The sequence below is a fragment of the Rhinoderma darwinii genome, chromosome 2 (assembly GCF_050947455.1).
Source record: "Rhinoderma darwinii isolate aRhiDar2 chromosome 2, aRhiDar2.hap1, whole genome shotgun sequence".
Lineage (NCBI taxonomy): Eukaryota > Metazoa > Chordata > Amphibia > Anura > Rhinodermatidae > Rhinoderma > Rhinoderma darwinii.
In genome coordinates this window covers 215,760,215-215,782,855 of record NC_134688.1, presented here as the reverse complement: position 1 = coordinate 215,782,855, position 22,641 = coordinate 215,760,215, and the positions used below count along the sequence as shown (strand labels likewise).

Sequence of the window (22,641 nt, the reverse complement as noted above, 5' to 3'; positions counted from 1 at the left end):
AATCTCCCAGATGTCACTTTCCAGAAAGAATTTAACCCAATGATGAACAAAACACCTGACTGGTATAAATTAATTGTGTGAAGTGAAACTACCCGCCATTTAGTAACACGATAAACTAGTGCAACCGAATCGACTCCAACTAAGGAAAAATCCCTACCCCATGAATCCCACATAGGAAAAGGAAGCGACGTCACTGCGAGAATCCTCCTTGACGTAACGCGTTCAAGTTCGAATCCGGGCAGCTTTCCTCGCTACTAATGTGCGCTGTGTTGTTCTTTTTTTTCCGCTCTTTGTGACGCAGCCCCTGCCCCTGGGAGCTGATTGGTCGAGGCGTGGAAAGAAGCACAAGCGCTCCTCCTCCGTTTTCCACGCCCCTCAGACGGTGTTCGGAGCAGTGAGCCGCAAGCGCCCGGCTTAGGTGAGTTCGAGGCCGCTATGTCCCAGGTGCGAGTGTATGCGCGGGGAGGAGAGCGCGGTGTTCCCTGCTCGGCTGCAGTGTGGCCCTCTACGTTTTGCAGTGCCTGGTTTTTGTATCTACCCTAGCTCTGAAGTGTGCTTAGGGAGCATTCCCCGTGTGGCCGGTGAGTTGTGAGGCTGGTAGCTGGTAGTGGGTACAGTGCGATAGATGCTTGTGTATGTTGGCGACATTCTGTGCCGGGTGACCTCTCGGCATGTGTCCTTCTGGTGCGCCCACGTGTGTGCGAGCCTCAGTACACAGGAGAGGCAGAGCGTACGGGGAAGGGGTGGTGTCAGTCAGAGGAGCTGGGCTCTGTGATTTCCCGGTTGTGGGCGCTAAACACGTGCATAGTTTGTAGTTGGCAGTGACACTGGCAGCAGTGCATCCCCCCCAGGCATCGTGCAGGGATGGTGGGCCTGGCGTCTATTAATAGAACCTGCCATCACGCTGGGCAGGAATCTATTTATATCCATAGACTGGTATATTTATTTATACGTTTATATATGGAGGCCGCGGGGTGACCTCGTCGTAAGATATAATGTAATCCCTTTCATGGTGACACGGCCCCCGAGCCACTCTAAACAGCTGTGGAGGAAGTTTTGCTAATGGAGGGTTCACTAGCTCAGTGCTCTCGCCATTGCCAGTACTGAGACACGTTCACCTTCAGGGTACAAGTTGGTGTGGTAGCAGTGTTACCAGAGGTGCTTCACCAAGGTCACCCAAACCAGCACGGTCAGGCTCAAAGGTCATCAGCACTGTTCCATGTTACCTGCACCGAGGACAACTGCCCGTGTGTGAACAGTGTTCTGTTACAGGGTATGACATTGTACAGGATCCCAGCTCTCCCAACAAGTGCCACCATCAACACATGGCAGTCTGAGGCCATTACCTCAGCTTTGTCACAATAGGACTGTATATTTCTAGAAGGTTTTTTTTACCTTCTAGAGCTGTTATTTTGATCCACATAACCCTCAGGTGGTAAATAGCCCAGTGGCAGGTAACTATGTATAGCACTATTGTTTATACACCTGCTGCAGCCTTCTAAATCAGTCACAAGTGGTTACCCCAACGCTGGAACCGTTCTGTGAGTGATTTATCTGGAATGGTTTTCATCCTATGTTAGATTCTTACAGTCCTCCCTTGAAGGACTGGCGTTGAGTTTAACCAGAATATCTCTAGTAGGGAACAAATGGATCTGATCGCTGCTTATAATGGAGTTGAGACATTTATGGGAGGATTTGAAATCAAAACATAATTAGTTGAATTAAAAGAAACCTGTTTTAATTAACAGTAACTTTGTGAACTTATGCATTCAAATATCACTTTTTTTTGTTCTTTGACCTACAGCGTGTTAGTGTAGCTAAACCTTTGACAAACTTCTGACGTGTCATAAGTTTGGATTGGTGGGGGTCCGAGCATAGAGACCCCCACCAATCGCTAGAACGGAGCGGCTGAAGCGCTCGTGTGAGTGCTCAGCCGCTTCGTGTCTGTTTTTTTTCTGGAAATTAAATGTATTGGTGTACGCACTCAATGGAAAGTCTGAGCCCATACTCCGATACATCGGCTTTCCGGAAAAAGCCGAGCAGACATGAAGCTGCTGAGCGCTCACACTCAGTGCTCGGACCCCCACCAATCCAAACTTCTGACATGTCACTATGAAATGTCAGAAGTTTGTCAAACATTTAGCTACACTTTAATGTCTGCTGTCTACCAGGACTCCACAAATAGCAGCAGCTGGGTGGCCACTGTGCCTAAAACGTGGTTGCTATTGCCTAAGGGCTAGTTCACATAGTAGTTTTACAGATCCATGTGGTACAAATCCGTAATAATCATTCCCCAAGGCATGCCATTATTACCATAATGTTTTCCCCTCAGCAGATAAAGTCCTGCCTCAGTTGCACTTGTGATCGTTGCTCTGGGGGAAGTTAAACATGACTTTCTCGGTCATGCAACTTGCATGACCAAGAAAAAAGGTAAGTTTAAAATGCCCTTAACTTTTCCTTAGTTCACCTTGTCAGCAGTTTTGAGACCTCAAAACTGCTGACAGGTTCCTTTTTAGGAAGCTGTAGGCCACTGTGCAAAGTCCTCACGCTAAGCAATGCTGTGTGCATCAATTCAGTTTGGGTTGATTTGAGGTTTGTGGATGTTCTCATTGCCTAGCTACAAAAACCAAGTGGGCTGTTAAAGGGGTGTTCCAGTTTCTAAGAATTGATGGCCTTTCCTCTGGATAGGACGTCAATAGCTTATCGCTGTCATCAATGTGGAGGTAATCGTGCATTTGCGTCACTTTCTCCATTCATTTCTATGGGAATGTACAATGCAGCCACAAATAGACTACATATACTAACTTGTGTGGCTTGCACTTATTAAGGCTAGTCCAGGCACTTTCTAGTGTGCTTTGCTTGCTGTGTCGTCAGTCAGAAGTTTAGCAGGTTTATTAGGAGACCGCTGGCACAGCCTAGGTTTGTTTGCAAAAGCCTGCCAGTGTGAACGTTCTTATCACAGGAGTGAAACCTTTAGTTCACGTTTAAGCAGATCTGCTGTTCAGCCTTGGTGTTGAAGCATGAATTATGTAGTGGCTTGAGAGATCAGATGGGGAAGAGCACAAGTTTAGACTCCGCTAATAGAAAGTACAACCGGTTCAATAATTGTAGACATTGACGGTTTTTTTTCTGTTTAAATAAAAAGCATCTGGTACAGTATGTGGTGTAGTGCCACAGTTGTTCTAGTTTCTTTTTTTCTGGGACTGGATCCAATGGGAGCAAAAGTGGTACAGCACTTTTTTTTTTTTTTTCTCCAAGCAAACTGGAATTGGCAAAAAAAGAAATAAAAATGCAAACATTCTGTATTGAAACTGCCATTGTGTAACCACAGCCTAAGACTCTCCGGTTTGTCTTTTCCCATCAAAAAGTGAATTTTTCCCTTTTACTAATGCAATGTGTAAACAGGGTAGTGATCTACAGACTAACAAGCTTGTTCATCAGCTGATCGCACTTTATACACCCTTAAAAATCATCGTTGTTTGTTAGCACATCTCCCTGTGTAAACAGGGTATGTTCTTCTTGCAATATGTTAACTGTATGGGGTCTGAACGCAATTGTATTAACGATCCTTCGTCTCCATACAGTTCTTATTGCCCCATATAAAGAGCCTTTAAATGAGCGCAAATTGATTTCAGCGCTTGTTATGGGGATAAAAATCTAGACATGTAAACCAGTCTTTAGGCTGAGTTGCCACACAGCGTAAGCGCTATGGATTTTCCGCAAATTTAAACTGCACGCTGTGGAAAAAATACACAGATAATTTGTGTGGAAAGTGCTTTGTGGTGCGAATTTCAAATCCGCAGCATGTCAACAATAATAATAATTATTTATATAGGGCCAACATATTACGCAGCACTTTACAATTTAGAGGGAACATGAAACAAACAATATCAGACATTACATAGTGACAATGTTAATTTACAACTCAAACCAGAGGAGTGAGGACCCTGCTCGCAAGAGCTTACAATCTATGAGGAAATAAAGGAGACACAAATTTTAAGTGTTTGTTCTGTACAATAGTCCAGCCATTTTTTATACACATGGGTGGTACACATAAAGCTGCATGAGCCGGTCACCAGGCAGTATCCGTGTATGACGGACATGAAGAGGAGTGTTACGGAATCTTATTCTGATGACTGATCTAAAAGGGGGGCAATGGAAAGGAGTCAGATTAGGGAATGTTATAGGCCTGCCTAAATAGATGTGTTTTCAGGGCACGTTTAAAACTGTGGATATTGGGAATTAATCTGATTGTCTGGGGTAGCGCATTCCAGAGGACTGGTGCAGCACGAGAAAAATCTTGGAGACGGGAGTGGGAGGTATGGATTATGGAGGATTTTAATCTAAGGTCGTTGGCATGTCAATTTATGCCGCGTGTTCCGAGCAGAGATGCTGCGTGTTTGGGCCAAAGACTTAGAGGCTCTGTCACCAGATTATAAGTTTTTATTTTGAAAAACGATCAATTTTGAGCAAGCGATGAACTATTTTAGATTTATGCTATTTAGTGTCTTAATACACAACTGTGCGTTTCTTACCTTTTTACCAACTGGGAGTTGTAAAGAGAAGTGTATGACGCTGACCTATCAGTGACCAATCGGCGTCATACACTTCTCTCCATTCATTTTTAGCTGTAATTGCAGCACAGCGTGATCTCGCGAGATCACTCTGTGCTGTCATATACTCCCGCATTAACTTTACCAGAGTGTCTGGAGAATGAATAGACATCGCATACAGACAGGACGCGATGTCTATTCACACTTCCGACACTTCGGTAAAGTTTCTGCGGGACTTACTCACACAGCGTGATCTTGCGATATCACGCTGTGCTGTCATTCACAGAAACTTTACCGGTGTATGAATAGACATCGCATCCTGGCTGAAAGCGATGTCTATTCATTCTCAAGACACTTTGGTAAATGTAAAGTGGGAGTATGTGACAGCACAGCGAGATCACGCTGTGCTGCGATTACAGCTGAAAATTTATTGTATAGAAGTGTATGACGCTGATTGGTCAGCGTCATACACTTCTCTTTACAACGACCCAGTTGGTAAAAAACGCCCAATTGTCTATTAAAGTAATTAGCATAAATCTAAAATTGCTCATAACTTGCTCAAAATTGATCGTTTTTCAAAATAAAAACTACTGTTCTCTACATTGCAGTGCCGATCAGATTATGTAGGAGATAGGGCGCTTATAATCTGGTGACAGAGTAAATTCCACACTTAGGCTATGTTCACACGGAGTATTTTGGGGGAGGAATATCTGCCTCAAAGCTCCAAACGGAATTTTGAGGCAGATATTCCTCCCCCAAAATACTCCGTGTGAATAGCAATGATCGCGCCGTTTTTCGCCCGCGGCCATTGAGCGCCGCGGGCAGAAAACACGCTTTCTCCTGCCTCCCATTGAAGTCAATGGGAGGTCGGAGGCGGAAGCGCCCGAAGATAGGGCATGTCGCTTCTTTTTCCCGCGAGGCAGTTTTACTGCTCGCGGGAAAAAGACGCCGACGCCTCCCATTGAAATCAATGGGAGGCGTTCTCGGGCCGTTTCTGCCGAGTTTTGCGACGCGGTTTCCGCGTCAAACTCGGCAAAAGACCCCGTGTGAACATAGCCTAATACACACGAGTTTGTTTTGTTTCTGTTTGTACAGCGTTTACACAACGGAGACTCATTATAAACAGCTGGAAGTCAGCAGGTGCATGTTAAGTTTTCTACACTTAAAGGGAATGTGTCACTAGAAAAAAAAAATATATATATATATTTTTTTTTAGTTAAACTGTTAGTGTATAAATGATTACACATTGTTCTAGTTTAATTTTTTCACAAGTCAGGAAATATTCTAAATTAGATTCTAATTTCTAACATTTCCATGTGCTGGTCACTAGAGGGAGCAATTCCCAAAATTGCAGCATTGGCATGTGGTAAAGCAACCTCATTGCTTTATGCTGCAAAATTGGACACACTCGCTCTAGTATCCTCACACAATCCCCCCTCCTTTATCCTTGCTAGTGCCAGGAGAAAGGAGGGGGTTGAATGTTCAAACCTCCTACACTGTGTGCCGCCATTTTTTGAGCGAATGCACAGTGTATGAGGATTAGATACAGTGGTAATCAGACAGTATAACACGAACATACACACACACAACTTACCTGCCGCCGCCACTGGCTGTCACTGCCTCCGCTCCTAGTCCTTGCTTCTGAACATATGGACGGAAGCCGTGACCGGAAGTAGTCATCTTACTGTCCGGCCGCGGCTTCCGGTCCACATGAAAATGGCGCCGGATGTAGCTCTGCCGAAGCCCTTCCTTTTGGACTGTGTGGGAGCGGCGCATGCAACGTTCCCACACAGACGGCGTACGCTATAGTGAATGGAATGGCTCCCGTTCGCATTCTCTATGGGGATATATGTGCTGTATTCCATCTCTGTATGTGTCGTTAATCGACACATACAGAGATGAAAAACAAATGGCAGCCCCCATAGAGCAGTAAAAGAGAGAAAAAATGACAACACAAATAAATAAAATTTATTTTAATGACCTACTAAAAGCAATAACAAACATTTTTTTTTTCTTGACACCTTTCCTTTAATGCGTCACAATAAATTCACAAGTGAAACTTCAGTGTTTCCACTGCACTATGCACTATGCACAGCAAAAGTGCACGGTTTGCTGCGGATTTCTACGATGGACTTACCCGTGTTTTTTAAAACACACATCTGCAGATTTTTTTTTGCCGAAAATCTGCAATCTCCTGCCTGTGTGTGAACATACTCTAACTGGTATGTTTTCAGGCGTATTTCGGGGCGTAAACACCCTGAAAAAACAGTAGCTGAACGCGTACGAACATCTGCCCATTGAAATCAATGGGAAAAATGGCATTTAGTTTATATGGAGCTTCTTTTTACGCCACTGTTCTAAAGAAAAAAAAAAGGCGTGTAAATAGATGCTCCGTAAAAAGAAGTAACCTGTCACTACTTGAGTCATTTTTTGGAGCTGATTTTCCATTGAACACTGAATAATGCCTCAAATTAAAAGAAGCTTAATTTTCAGCTTCAAAATCGGCTGACAAGCAGACTGTTTTCTCTGATAAGCCGCTCTGTACTTTTCAGCAGTTTTTGACTTTGCATGTGAACATACCCTCAGACTTAAGGTTTTACAAAAGACATACAGTATAGAGGATCATAATGTGAAGTCGGCCATAAGGGGGTTTTTACATAGGACTATTATCGGGCAGACTAGTGTATATATACTGTTGGCGATAATTGCCCTGTGTAAACGGGAACCATAAGCAGATGAACGAGGGAACGCACTATCATCTGCTTGTCCTATAATTTAAAAAAAGTAAAAGATTATAGTTGTCGGCAGCACGTCTCCCTGTGTAAACGGAGACGCACTGTCGACATGGATGGGGACGAGCCATCAGAGTAACGACCGCTTGTCCCCATCCATAGCTTCGTGTGACAGGAGCAAGCGCGCTCCAATCAATGATGTCTCGTTGATCGGCGCTTGCTGCACCAACCGGTGTAAAAGAGCCTTTAGGCTTTAAGTACATGACCGTGAGAAGAATTGTGGCAATTCTTCTAGGGGAAAATACAATGCCTCAGAGGCAGTACACGGAGTGCTCTGTGGCCCCATACAGCGGACTTGTCTTACAGCGCCGTGCCCAAGGAATTGTGTGCATGGTACATGTATTTCATAGAGGGAGGTTGTATGGAGCAGCCTCACGGGCTGAGCAAGCTCCATACAATGCGGGTGTCAGCCGCATGTTACAGCGGACACCTGTTTAACCACTTAAATGCTGTGGTCAATAGCGACCGTGGGATCTAAACCGTTAGAAAGAGCGAGACAGCCCCACCTATTGGCGCCAATGTGGTTGTGGTGGGCCAATGGTTATGGCAACCTGTGGGCCTGATGAAGGCCCCCGGGTCTGCCATCTTTGTACCCCTATTAAGCCGTGCTGCAGGCAAAGCTTTAGGAATCGGTAAACACAATATACTATACATAAGTGAAGTTACTACCACTAGGTTTACATGTGATACTGCCACTAGTTGTCTCCTTTCCTAAAATATGATGTCCACCCCCTATTGTCAAGAAAGATCGATCCCTAGTTACAGAATTGGACTTCAGAAGGTGGGGGAATGTCTGGTCACAGCCTGCCGAAAGAAGCCTATGGAGAGGGGAGGGGGAGAAGAGCAAAAGACTGACCAGGCACAGAGTAACACAAATTAGCTGTTGCAGTAAATAATTTCTGAAGTTTCCCAGTACATTATATGGTATATTAAATGGTGGCATTAAAAGCTACAACTCCTCCCACAAGAAAAACTCTTGATGGCCTTGTCAATGAAAAAATAGTTATGAAAGGAAGAACAAAAGGGAAAATACTAAGTGTCATTAAAGGTCATTCAACTGTTGTCAGTAATTTGTATATCATTTTTAACCTTGCACAGTTTGACAGGAACAGTTTGATCAACTGATCAATAAAGTGTGTTTGAACTCCACTTGATAGAGGAATTTCAAATTTCTTCACTTGACAATGTTAAATGTTAAGAAAAAAAAAAAAAAAGGGAGAATCTTTAAAAGGGGTTTTCCCATGAGAGAACTTAAAGAGGCTCTGTCACCAGATTTTGCAACCCCTATCTGCTATTGCAGCAGATAGGCGCTGCAATGTAGATTACAGTAACGGTTTTATTTTTAAAAAACGAGCATTTTTGGCCAAGTTATGACCATTTTCATCTTTATGCAAATGAGGCTTGCAAAAGTACAACTGGGCGTGTTGAAAAGTAAAAGTACAACTGGGTGTGTATTGTGTGTACATCGGGGCGTGTTTACTACTTTTACTAGCTGGGCGTTCTGATGAGAAGTATCATCCACTTCTCTTCAGAACGCCCAGCTTCTGGCAGTGCAGATCTGTGACGTCACTCACAGGTCCTGCATCGTGTTGGCACCAGAGGCTACAGTTGATTCTGCAGCAGCATCAGCGTTTGCAGGTAAGTAGCTACATTGACTTACCTGCAAACGCCGATGCTGCTGCAGAATCATCTGTAGGATCTGGTGCCGATGTGTCCTCGCTCGTCTGACACGATGCAGGACCTGTGAGTGACGTCACAGCGTGATCTGGCAGAAGCTGGGCGTTCTGAAGAGAAGTGGATGATACTTCTATACACAACGCCCAGCTAGTAAAAGTAGTAAACACGCCCCGATGTACGCACATAATACACGCCCAGTTGTACTTTTACTTTAAACACGCCCAGTTGTACTTTTGCAAGCCTCATTTGCATAAATATGAAAATGGTCATAACTTGGCCAAAAATGCTCGTTTTTTAAAAATAAAAACGTTACTGTAATCTACATTGCAGCGCCGATCTGCTGCAATAGCAGATAGGGGTTGCAAAATCTGGTGACAAAGCCTCTTTAATGACCTATCCACAGGATATATCAGAAATGTTAGATGCAGGTCCCACTTCTGGGACCCCCACCTATCAGAACTTTGCCCCAAGAACCCTGTTCTACCATTCTTTGTGAATTCCGACCATGAGTTACGCTGTTTCCCATAGAACTGAATGGTAGTTACGGAAACAGCGTAGCTCAGCGAAACATGCTGTTTTCGTAACTCCCGACCAAATAGTGAGGAAGTGGCTGGGGAGGGAGCAGGAAAAGGTAGAATGGGGTTTAGGGGGCCCTGTTCTAGAGAGGTGCGGGTCCCCAAGGTGGGATCTGCATCTATCTGACATTTATGGCATATTATGTGGATATGTCATAAATGTATGTGATGGGATAACCCCTTTAAAAGAACCTGTCACTAGGTTTTTTTTTTTCCTGAGTTCCCCTGTTCCAGAGACTAGCTCCCTATATGCGATTTTGCTTCTGTTGGCCAACAGGGTGCTCACTACCCCCATGCTGCCTTGCACTAAATGGTCAGCATCAGAGGCAGGGAAGCTAGCTCCACCCCGTTGGCTAACTACAGTAAATTGGCATATAGGGAGCCAACAAAGCAGAGGGCCATATCTCTGGGATGGAAGAAGAGAAGAAGCCGCACTGGAATCAGGAAGACAGTGCTATTTAGGTCAGTTAACCAGTTCAACTTTTATAACCTAGTGAAAGGTCATCTTAAAGCAATTTCCGTCAGTTTTCTGGCAGAAGTCAAATATTGGCTCAAGGCTGTTTTGCAACATTTTACCCCTTTATGCTGCTCTCGTCACTTTAAAATATGGGTTGAGCGTAACAATAGGGGCAGGGCTACCCACAGCCAGACAAATTTTACTACAATTTATACCAGAAATTGGCATAAATTATAGCATACAATAAAATTGGTGCATCATACTCTAGCAGGCTTCTTGAGTCTAGGATTGGCATATGAAACTTCAGTCTACATAAATATGGGCCCTTCTTTGTCATATTCCAATAGTAAAGACATACTGAAAATTTAAAGTGGCTCTGTCCTGTCTCCTATGCCCCCCTATCTGAGGATGATATATGAAAGATGGGTAGATGTGGCGCTCGAGGGCTTACATTTTTCTATGTTTTTTGGATTTTCATGTAAAAAGCCATATAAATGCTGCGAGAGCTTAAAGAAAAATGAGTGTTTGACATCTTCTTTATACAAACTCGTACAAGACAAGCTGTCAACTACTCTGGGTGGAGGGAAGCAGGACTTAGTCTTTATCTTAGTTCTGGCTGCATTTACCCAACTTTTTATTTGAAAATCTCATTAATGAATTCATAGAAAACGATATCCCCAAACAGAGCTTCTATTACACTCTGGTCAGATCAGGCTGCTTAGGAGACCTCACAGATATAACGGCACTCAAGGTCCACCACCAGTCAAGTATATCAGTGCAAACTGGATCTAAAGTGCATGTTCTATATATTCTGTTGAAGCAAAAAGCTTGACTAAAAGGAGCTTTTTATTTTCATAGGATTGTGTACCTTGCTTTTGATATATATTTTTTTTTCAGCTTGCAGCTAAACACGAATGTTGCGCACATGATCTTGAAACTGCTAGCTTACCCTACAAGGGTATGTGTATAAGGACTGTTTACTGTAGCCAGTCAGCTTACAGCCTGACATCCACTACATGTAGGCAGGACAACAGGGGCGAGCTCTGGATTGTGAAGAAATACAGAAGCCGGTCTGCTTTTATAAATAAGTGATCCCTCTACATATTAGTCAAAAGGAAGCTTAGTTCTGTCTGCAAGGGCTAGACTTGTTCACAGCCACTATTAGCACTGTGAAAACATACACTTAAAATCATGCATTTATGTGACCTTTTATACTCTGACCTAAGAAATAAAAAAATTGAATGAATTGGACATGTCATGTTTTCTCCTCTTAAACCTCTTCATCAATTACCTTTAACCCCTTTTCGCCCCAGCCAGTTTTCAGATTTTCATTTTTTTTTCCTCCCCACTTTCCAGAAACCAAGGCTTTTTTTTATTGTTTAGTCGACATAGTGCTATGGGGCTTTATTTTTGGAGGGAGTTGTAGTTTTTCATGGCACCATTTATTGTACTAGGAAATGGAAAAAAAATGATTTGTGGAGTAGGAAACCCCACAAATGGCGTTCACTGTGCAATTAAAATGACTTAACTTTATTCTGCAGGTCAATATGATTATGGCAATGCCAAATTTATATAGTGCTTCATATATTTTACTACTTTTACAAGGAAGAAAGTAAAAAAAAATGTTGTGCTGCCAAATTCTGAGAGCTTCACTTCTGCTCCCCGCAATCGCATTGTGGGAGGGGTGTGATGGGCTGTTAGAGAGGTTTGACACCCCCCCCCCCTTCATTTCACTATTTATTTAAATGGTGTGGTCGCTGACATACAGCCAACACCTATGTTGTATGGAGTGGGCTCAGCCCGTGAGCCCACTCCATATTTCGGCTACCTGGCTAACTGTCATATGTCGCTGATGCCTCCTCTTACTTTTGTGTCTAGTCCCCTTCCCGACATATGCCTATATCATAGCCAGGTAGGGGAAGTATGGAGCGTGCACATGCTGAGCCCACACTCTTTACAACACAGATGTCGGCTGCGGGATATCGCTTGAGCGTGATTGCACTTGTTTAACCCCTTATATGCCGCAGTCAATACTAACCGCAGCATTTAAAGCGGTAGAAAGAAGGGGGCAATCCCCTATATTAGCCTCTCGTCACCCCCTTCCCGTGATGCCATTGCAGGGTGCTGATGTTTGGGGTAACTGCCTGGGGGCCTAATGAACGCCCCCAGGTCTTCCATCTTTGTAGTCATTCTAAAGCCTTCTCCCCCACTCAGTATAATTGCCCCTTAGTGCCTCCCACACAGAATGCCCCCCTCCCCTACGTGGGATACTGCCCCTATAGCTGCCTTCCACACGGTATAAAGCCCCCATGCAGTATAATGCCCCCCCCCCCATAGCGGCCTCCACGCAGCCCAAATACTGCCTAATGTAAATACTCTCATATCCCCATTCCCACAACGGGTGGAAGTGATCCTTATGCTCCTCTGGTCTGCAGTGTGTGGCTCAGCGCAGACTGGCGCGATGACATCACTACATCGCGCCTGTCTGTGCCGAGTCGCCCGCGGGATAGTGAATACTGGAACAAGGAGCTGTCGGCTCCTTTCTCCAGCATTGAATTTAACGATTTGCGTCCTGAGGAAAGCTATAAAACCTGAAACCTTACGGAACGGAAACATTACCTTTGAAATCAATGGTAATGCAAACGGAAGCTTTAGTTTCCGTTTGGCTTTCCGTTCGTGAGTTCGTCCGATGGAAAGCTGCAATGGAACCCATGAACGGAAAACGAACTCTGATGTGAACACAGCCTTATCTAGTCTGTATTTTTGAATTACACCTGACCTAAAAACACAGACCCTCCGAAAATAAATTCAGTTTTGTTGAATTGTTAAAATTTACTAAATGCTGACTAGAACGGTTTTCCATGAACTGCTAGCAGCCATCGCTGTCAAACACGTGACAATGGTGGTCTACTTATTTGTCATGACTATTCCTGAGCTAAAAGTTATCACTATTAGTCCTCGTGCTTCCTACACTTCCAACACGTTTTTCACGGCCGTTTGTGACGGATCCGTGTGCCTGTTTTAGCGGCCATGTGCACTCCGTGTTTCCGTGCGCCGAGCATGGTACTGTCCAGGGTGGTGAGAGTTAATGGGCTGCACAGATCGGCAGTAACTCTTTCAGCACCCTGGACAGTACAATGCTCGGCGAAACACAATTTTAATGTAATAAAAAAAAATAATTTCATATTTACTTTCCTCCTGTCCGGCCTCCAGCGATGTTTAATCCATGTCGCCGCTGCAGCCAATCACAGGCTGTAGTGGCGGTCACGCACGTCAGAAGGCCGGCCTCCAGGGATGACGCTTCATCCCACGTGACCGCCTCTGCAGCCAATCACAGGCTGCCGCGTCATACAGGAAGGTCGGACTGGAGGAAGAAGAGGGACTCGTCACCAAGACAACGACCGGGTACGTATGAACTGATTTTTATTTTTAATCGGCAGCCTCTTTTCTCTATCAGTGATTGATAGACAAGTGGCTGCCGATTAGTGTAATATTTCTGTAATGTATTTCTGCCCGGCCGTTGCTAGGCAACGGCTACGTCACACACGGACATCTCACTGATGCCTTCCGTGTGCCTTCAGTTTTTTTGACGGCCCCATTGACTTGCATGGGCCTCACGGTCACGGAATCTCGGACCAAAGTAGGACATGCTCTACTTTGGATCGGAACGGAGCAACAGGACCGTCAAAAAAACCTGAAATGTGCATGGCCCCATTGAAATGAATGGGTCAGTGTACTAGCCATCAGAAAAACGGCTAGCACCCTGAAGGAAAAAACTGAAGTGAGTATGGGGCCTAAAACTTTACCTTTTTAGATATGGATTGCCTAGTATGTTGTGAGTGGAATTACCTTTTGTGGGTAGAGTATGTACATTGCTGTCAATTTGCATATATCTTGTACACTATCAGTCCATGAAAGATATCACTTCAGATATTCGCTTTCATTTTGAGCTTGTTTCACTTTTTTTTTTTTCTTACAGATTTCATTGAGGAGCCCTTTTAAAAAATGGCACTGCGCTTGCGTGTAATTCTGCCCTACACCATCCCTGGAGTTCTGGCACTTCTTGGTTGGTGGTGGTTCTTTTCAAGGAAGAAAGACGATAGCCATAGTAAACACAAGCGTGTAACTGCCCCCACAGACTTGCAAGCAAACAGTGCCCTGACAGAACTTGGCCCCACTTTGGAAATTCAATGTGGTATAGAGGACAGAGTGGCAAGCACTCCACAGGGCAGATGCTTCGTGCCTCCGGTAGCCTTGATTGATGTGCGGTCTGACTGCGCTGAGAATATTTTAAGTGGGGATTCTGATGTCCAAGATATTATTTTGGATTCATTAGAACAGTCTTCGGTGGAATGTGATATTGAGCTGTGTTTAGTGGATGCAGATAAAGTATGTACCACATCTACAGAGTATTTCCAGAGTATACCCTCAGAACAACTGCACGTGGTGCCTTCTACTGAAGATGGTGAACATACTTGTATTGATGAGCTAGAAACAGTGGTTAAAATGTCTGTTCTACTACAGTGTCCTCAGTCTGTTGCTGATGAGGCCATCTTGTCTATGGGAGAAATGGGCAACAATAGTGCCCAGTTTCCGAGATTTTATCCGCCTGAGTTGCGGTCAGAGTCTAAACCACTAAAGCCAGATCAATTGTCTCCTTCCTTGGAGCTAATGGGTTGCAATCTTCGTATTGAACCTGTAACCTCAGAGACTGCAGAATCTCGATCAACCGATCCGCTATCAAATGTTAAATCTGCTTGCACAGAGGTAATTAGCGAGGGAAATTGTGCTGATATATTGGATGCCTTTTCTCAGTGCTTGGAGAAAAGTGAACAGTTTGAAGAAGGGAGCGCTAAAACATTTTTTGGAAACTATGAGGCGACGATAGTTGAGCAGTTGGCCATAAACATCATATCCAAAGTGATTGTGGCTGCTAAACAGGAAATTTTGGCTAGCTCAGCGAGTGATGTGTCAGATGGCTATTGTCAAGTACTTGATGAGGCAGATGGAGAGATGTTACCAAAAGATGATGAATGTCAGCAGTTGACACTAGACCGTAACCAGATAAATGTTCATGTGGTAAGGGAAAGTTGTGCTGAAATGGACTCTACCTGTGAATCTACCCAAACAGAACATCCCCAAGTAGAGAACCTCAGATGCACTGCTATAGTCAAGGAAATGGATTTTATCCAGGAACTCACACACATGGTCCAGTCTCATGAGGAAAACATCAGAACCCATACAGCACTTGATAACGAAATGGACTCTGCCTGTGAATCTTCACAAACTGAACATCCCCAAGGGGAGACCATCCAAAACACTGCATTAGTCAAGGAAGTGGACTTTATCCTGGAATCCACACAAATAGATCAGCCCCATGAGGAAAAAATCAGAAACCCTGCAGCACTTGATAAAGAAATGGACTGTGATATGGACTCTACCTGTGAATCTACACAAACAGAAGAGTCCCTAGTTGAGACACTCATAACTATTTCAATAGGAACTAAGGATTCATGTCCTGAAAAAACAGATGAAGAACAGATTGTTTCAAATAAGTCCATGCAACAGACCTATGTGACGCCAAACTTCAGTCCAGTTCATAAAAATGCAGATTTTCTAGACGAGTCTCAGGCCACAATGGAAGATTCTAGTGTTAGCGTATGTACGTCAGAAGATGGTATCAGCATGGAGGATCAATTGCAAAGCACTGCACTGTCAAGTGTTGGCGTTGGCTCCTATGACTCATTAAGTTCATCAGGCATTGAGTTATCACGGGAGACTTTTAAGGTTTCCAGTGAAAAAATTAAAAAGACAGTTGAAAACAGTGTACCATATAGTAACGGAGATGTGAAGAGAAGTTCTCTTGATTTGAAAAATGAAGGCGCGTGGACTGGCGATACAGAAGTTGATCACTCAGGAGGTTAGCTTTTTTTTAAATTTTTTAAATTTATTTTGTTTTTGACATGCTAGTGTTTAGATTACTTGCGTGTAAATTTATTAAACCTGTGTGTGTAAATTATCTATCTCTATCACACGCACCTTTTTAGGATTGGTGTTCTTTAAATTGACACTAGTGCTTAGAGGCTCTGTCACCACATTATAAGTGCCCTATCTCCTACATAAGGAGATCGGCGCTATAATGTAGGTGACAGCAGTGCTTTTTATTTTAATAAAACGATCTGTTTTCACCACTTCATTAGCGATTTTAGATTTATGCTAATGAGTTGCTTAATGCCCAAGTGGGCGTGTTTTACTTTAGACCAAGTGGGCGTTGTACAGAGGAGTATGACGCTGACCAATCAGCATCACGCACTCATCTCCATTCATTTAGGCAGCGCATAGGCATCCTTTTAGATCACTATGTGCGGTCTTATACTAACACATTAACAATACTGAAGTGTTTAGACAGTGAATAGACATTCCACGGGATGTCTATTCACAATCTCTGCACTTCGTTACTCTGTCTGTGGTAGTTACAGCAGAGGAAGCGTAATCTCGCGAGATTACGCTGTAGATGACCGGTTACGAGATTACACTTCCTCTGCTGTAACTACCACAGACAGAGTAACGAAGTGCAGAGATTGTGAATAGACATCCCGTGGAATGTCTATTCACTGTCTAAACACTTCAGTATCGGTAATGTGTTAGTATAAGACCGCACATAGTGATCTAAAAGGATGCCTATGCGCTGCCTAAATGAATGGAGATGAGTGCATGATGCTGATTGGTCAGCGTCATACTCCTCTGTACAACGCCCACTTCGTCTAAAGTAAAACACGCCCACTTGGGCATTAAGCAACTCATTAGCATAAATCTAAAATCGCTAATAACATGGTGAAAATAGATAGTTTTTTTAAAAATAAAAAGCATCACTGTCACCTACATTATAGCCCCGATCTCCTTATGTAGGAGATAGGGCACTTATAATGTGGGGACAGAGCCTCTTTAAAGGGAGCCTGTCTCCTACTTTCTGCTGCCTTCCTTGAGAGGAACATGCAGTAGTGACAGGCACACTGCTTCAATAGTGTCATCTATAAATATTTTTTTGTTGCAGCGTGCTGTGAGCCAGGAGTTTAGCTTATTAATGAGCTGTGGATTCCCCCTACTGCTGGTTGACATCTTTCTCCTTTTAAGGGTTGGCCTCCACAGTTTTTTGGACGCGGAAACCACGTCTGAATCAGAACCACAAAACGGCCAAAATTGCCCCCCATTGAGTTCAATGGGAGGCAGACGTGTGTTTTTTTTTTTTCTTTAAATCAATGGGAAGCAGAAAACTGCGCCACTGGTTTCTGAGCGGTTTTCGCTGCTTTTTCTGCCTTCGGTCCTTTTATTCGCTTTAATGGCCGTGGGCAAAAAACTTGGAAAAATACATGCAAGCAGTTCAAAATCTGCCTCAAAATTCCTGAAGGAATTCAAAGGCAGATTTTTATTCTTCTGCCTGCAAATAGGGCTTTACTGTGCATAGGGAGAAATCTGTCAATCAGCAGCTAAACCTTTTCTTACGGGGTCTTCCCACCTTTAACATTCATGGCATATGCCATGAATGTTTGACTATAATCAAAGGTCCCCTGTTAGAGACTTGGAACACAGTTGGCCCTGCTTGAAACTAATTGGCCCCCAATAAGTTGCTAAATATAGGCACTGTTTTTAACACCGTATTAGGAGTCAGTAAAGGCCCTTTTACACCGGCCAATTATAGGGCAAACAAGTGATAATTGCCCTGTGTAAACAGGGCTACGATCATCCGATGAGCAAGAAAACGCTCGTTCATCGGCTGATTGTATAGTTTTAAATGTCGAAAATATTATCGTTGTCGGCAGCATATTTTCCTGTGTAAACAGGGAGACTTACTGTCGACGTAGAAATGTATGGGGACGAGCGATCTGAGTAACGAGCGCTCCTCCCCATACTAGCTCCTTGTGAATGGAGTGCTGCTGGCCCCTTTAAAGCAGCTGATCGGCAAGGGTTCTGGAGGACGGACCCTGAATCAGCCATTGATGGCCTATCCTGACGATAGGCCATCAATTTTTATTGCCTGGAAAAACACCACCTAAGCCCTTTGTGTGTCATCACAATGCTCATTAAATATGAGTGTCACCACCTTTTTGCTGCCTTCACGGAGGGCACCATAAGATAGTGGCAGAGATGCTGATTTCAGCATTATAAGTGTTATCTGTAGATGAGGGGATATAATCAGTGCATCGCGCTGTGAGAAAGTGTCTGGCATGTTCATGAGGTGCCGATAAACATGCCCTCCTGCCACGGACCATTTACTCCAGGGAGAAAAGTACTGCTGGGAGAAACTGTCAATCAGTGGTGGGAAGGCATGTTTATCGGCACCTCATGAATACGCCAGACCCTTTCTCAGTGATGCGAGCACTGTACTGATTACAATGTATGTTTTACAAACCGTACACGTAACACCTATGACGCTGAAATCCGCATCTCCGCCACTATCTTATGCTGCTCTCTGAGGGAAGCAAAAAGTTGGTGACAGATGCTCTTTAAGATCTGTGCATGTATTTTATTCAGTTCTCACATATTCTCTTTAAATTAGTTTTCTTACATTTTAAGGACTCATGCACACGACCGTAAAAAACCTCAGTAATTGCTTCCGTATCGCTACGGAAGGGTGTCCGTGCCGTAGAACCATGCCGGGAATTATGGAGCATGTCCTACTTTTCCATTTTTACGGGTCGTGCTCCCATATTTTGTATGGGAGCACAGCACGAAAAAGCGGCAGTCGGCGGCCAGCCGTACTCGCAATCGCGGGCAGTGATTACAGGCACGGCCGTGTGCATAATGCCTTAGAGCTGCTGCATTTAGTAACAACAAACATGGTTTTTTTTCTCCACACAAAGTTTCATATTTGAGTTTTGTTATGACCAAAGTGAACCTATGTGAGTTTGACTATGCGTTTTGCAGGTTCAGATGTAAATAGTATGGACTCTGTGGACAGTGGTTTTGCTCTGGGAAAGACTGAAGTCCAAAATGTAAAGCAGAAGATGGAAGTAAAAAAGGCTGAGCTTGTCATCTGGGAGATTGAAGTGCCAAAGGTAAGAGAGGTTATAGAGAGGTTAAATGGGGAGTTCATAGGTGAACACACTAATTTAGAGTGTCTCCAGTTGGCCGAGGAAGAGGAGAGGGAGCTTATGCTGTCAAGTCTTGTCCATACTATAAGGACAGTACTGCTTACAAAAAACACTAGCCTAAATTATAGTGGAAAGGTACGACAGCTCCTAGCGGCCATAAATTTCACTCTGTGGGGCTTAGCAAGGTAGAGGCACGTTGTAAGCGTTCTGTTTAAAATAAACTCATTTACATTTTATAAAAAAGATTGTGCAACGTCAAATACTTTGTGTCAAAAAAGACAAAAGTATAGTAAAAAAAGATTGTATTTTTACTTGGCTGCAGTCAAGGTCTCAAGACTCCTTTTCTGCATTGTTCCCCACAATGCTTTAAAACAAGTTATTGGACATGATTTGTGTCCATCGTGACAAATTTACTAGTAGATGGAGTTTAGAAAAAAGGGTGCGATTAAAAGTTGCATGGAATGCAAAATGCATTTTACATGGGATGGCATAAAGACAAATGTATCTAATGTGCCTAGCAAGTTGAGAAAAATTTAGCTAACTTGTAAATTCAGGCATCCTTGGACAGTATTGTTAACCCCTTAGTGACCATCAATACGCCTTTTCACAGCAGCCACTAAGGGGCCTTGGGCTAGGCCGTCTCCTTTTCACGGTGGCCCAGTAAGACCTGCACGGGTGTCCCATGCAGGCTGGAGCTGGGGCTCGGCTGTCTGACAGCCAGGCTCCGACCGTGATCAAAGTTTACTTTGTTCGTGGCCATTTAACCAGTTTAACTTGTTTACAGAGGGAGGGAGCTCCCTCTCTTGCCCATCTGCGGCCCGCAAATGCAATCGTGGGCCTCAGATGGGCTACCATGGCAGCCGGGGGCCTGATAAAAGCCCCCAGGTCTGCCCTGGGCATATGCCTATTAGGTGTTAAAGGAACAGTGTCACCAACATTTTTTTTTTTTATATCAGTGTTATGTTAGGGTTTTATTAAAAACGTTTATATTTGTTTGTGTTACTTTTTTCTATTTTTACACTTTTTCTTCCCTATGGTGGCTGCCATTTTTTTTTCCCATTTCTGTATGTGTCCATTAACGACACATACAGACATGGAATACGGCAGCTCCAGTCCCATAGGGACTGCGAACGGGGCCCGTTCCATCCACTTTGGTGTACGCCGTGTGTGTGGGAACACAGTCCGATTTGAAATGCGCCCCGTCCGGCGCCATTTTCCTGTGGACCGGAAGTCGCGGCCGGGCAGTAAGATTACTACTTCCGGTCGCGGCTTCCGGACTTGTGCACATGGAGCAGCGGACGGACCGGAGGGAGCGGCGGCGACTGGAGCAGGTAAGTGATTTCTATGTATGTTCGTGTTTCAGTGTGTTTTACTAGTGTATGTAAACCTACACTGTGTGTTAGCTCAAAAAATGGCGACACACAGTGTAGGAGGTTAGACCGTTCAAACCCCTCGTTTCTCCCGGCACTAGCCAGGATAAAGGAGGGGGGGATTCTGAGAGCTCACTAGAGCGAGGGATTTTTTCCCAATTTTGCAGCATAAAGCAATGTGGTTGCTTTACCACATGCAATGCTGCAATTTTGGGAAGTGCTCCATCTAGTGACCAGTGCTGGGAAATATTATAAATTGAATCCAATTTATAATATTTCCTGACTCGTGAAAAAAATAAAAAAATTAGAACAATGTTTAATCACCCACACACTAATTGTTTAAAGAGGCTCTGTCACCGGATTTTGCAACCCCTATCTGCAACCCAGATTACAGTAACGTTTTTATTTTTAAAAAACGAGCATTTTTGGCCAAGTTATGACCATTTTTGTAGTTATGCAAATGAGGCTTGCAAAAGTCCAAGTGGGTGTGTTTAAAAGTAAAAGTCCAAGTGGGCGTGTATTATGTGCGTACATCGGGGCGTTTTTAATACTTTTACTAGCTGGGCGTTCTGATGAGAAGTATCATCCACTTCTCTTCAGAACGCCCAGCTTCTGCCAGATCATGCTGTGACGTCACTCACAGGTCCTGCATCGTGTCAGACGAGCGAGGACACATCGGCACCAGAGGCTACAGATGATTCTGCAGCAGCATCGGCGTTTGCAGGTAAATCGATGTAGCTACTTACCTGCAAACGCTGATGCTGCTGCAGAATCAACTGTAGCCTCTGGTGCCGATGTGTCCTCGCTCGTCTGACAAGATGCAGGACCTGTGAGTGACGTCACAGCGTGATCTGGCAGAAGCTGGGCGTTCTGAAGAGAAGTGGATGATACTTATCAGAACGCCCAGCTAGTAAAAAAAACGCCCCGATGTACGCACATAATACACGCCCAGTTTTACTTTTAACCCCTTAGTGACCAGCCCATTTTAGGCCTTAATGACCAAGCTATTTTATTCGTTTTTCTATAGTCGCATTCAAAGAGCTATAACGTTTTTATTTTTTCGTCTACATAGCGGTATGAGGACTTGTTTTTTGCGGGATTAGTTGTGCTTTTTAATGGCACCATTTTTGGGTACATATAATTTTTATATTAACTTTTATTAACCTTTTTGGGTGGATTATAAAAAAAAACTGAAATTCCGCCATTGTTCTATGCGTTTTTAAATTGACGCCGTTCACTATGCGACGTAAATAACATGTTACCTTTATTCTATGGGTCGGTACGATTACGGCGATACCACATATGTGGAGGTTTTTTTATGTTTTACGACTTTTGCACAATAGAAACACTTTTGAACTAATATTATTTGTTTTTGCATCGTCTCTTTCCAAGAGCCGTAATTGTTTTATTTTTCCATCAATGTAGTGATTTTTTGGGCTTGTTTTCTGCGGGACAAGACGTAGTTTTGAATGGTACTGTTTTGGGGTACATGGGACTTATTGATTCATTTTTATTATGACTTTTTTTGGGGGGCAATGGAAAAAAATTGCACTTTCGCCATAGTTTTGTCGTTTTTTTTTTTACGGTGTTCACTTTGCGGTTTAAATTACATATTAACTTTATTAATGGAGTCATTACGGTCGCGGTGATACCACATATGTGTACTTTTTTTTTTTTTTTTACACTTTTACTAAATAAAACCACTTTTTATGGAAAAAAATGGTTTTATTTTTTTTTTTACTGTACTTTTTATTAATAATCTTTATTTCACTTTGACTTATTTTATTAGTCCCACTAGGGGACTTTACTGTGCGATGTTCCGATCGCTGCTATAATGCTCTGGTATACTTCCTATACCAGAGCATTATTGCCTGTCAGTGTAAATCTGACAGGCAATCTGTTAGGACGTGCCTCCGGCGCGTCCTAACAGGCATATGTCCAGGGCAGACCTGGGGGCTTTTATCAGTCCCCCGGCTGCCATGACACCCCATCGGAGACCCGCGATTGCATTCGCGGGCCGCCGATGGGTGACAGAGGGAGCGCACTCCCTCTGTAAACAAAGTTAAATGCCGCGGTCGCTATTGGCGGCATTTAACGGGTTAAACGGCCGCGATCAAAGTAAACT

The 22,641-nt window shown here is 43.7% G+C and overlaps 1 protein-coding gene across 3 annotated transcripts in view; it reads left to right on the top strand.

Annotated features, from left to right (window-relative positions):
• The first annotated feature begins 304 nt into the window (after positions 1-304).
• AKAP1 (A-kinase anchoring protein 1) overlaps positions 305-22,641 on the top strand; it is a 53,636-nt gene continuing 31,299 nt past the window's right edge. The window contains exons 1-3 of one of the 3 annotated variants that reach the window (XM_075852825.1): positions 305-418; positions 14,034-15,974; positions 18,980-19,110. In XM_075852825.1, coding sequence (XP_075708940.1) covers positions 14,060-15,974; positions 18,980-19,110 — 2,046 coding nt within the window. In that variant the 5' untranslated portion in view covers positions 305-418; positions 14,034-14,059. Of the gene's footprint in view, positions 419-439; positions 582-2,343; positions 2,431-14,033; positions 15,975-18,979; positions 19,111-22,641 lie in introns of those variants that run through there. The other 2 variants (XM_075852826.1, XM_075852827.1) reach the window with 2 other exon arrangements.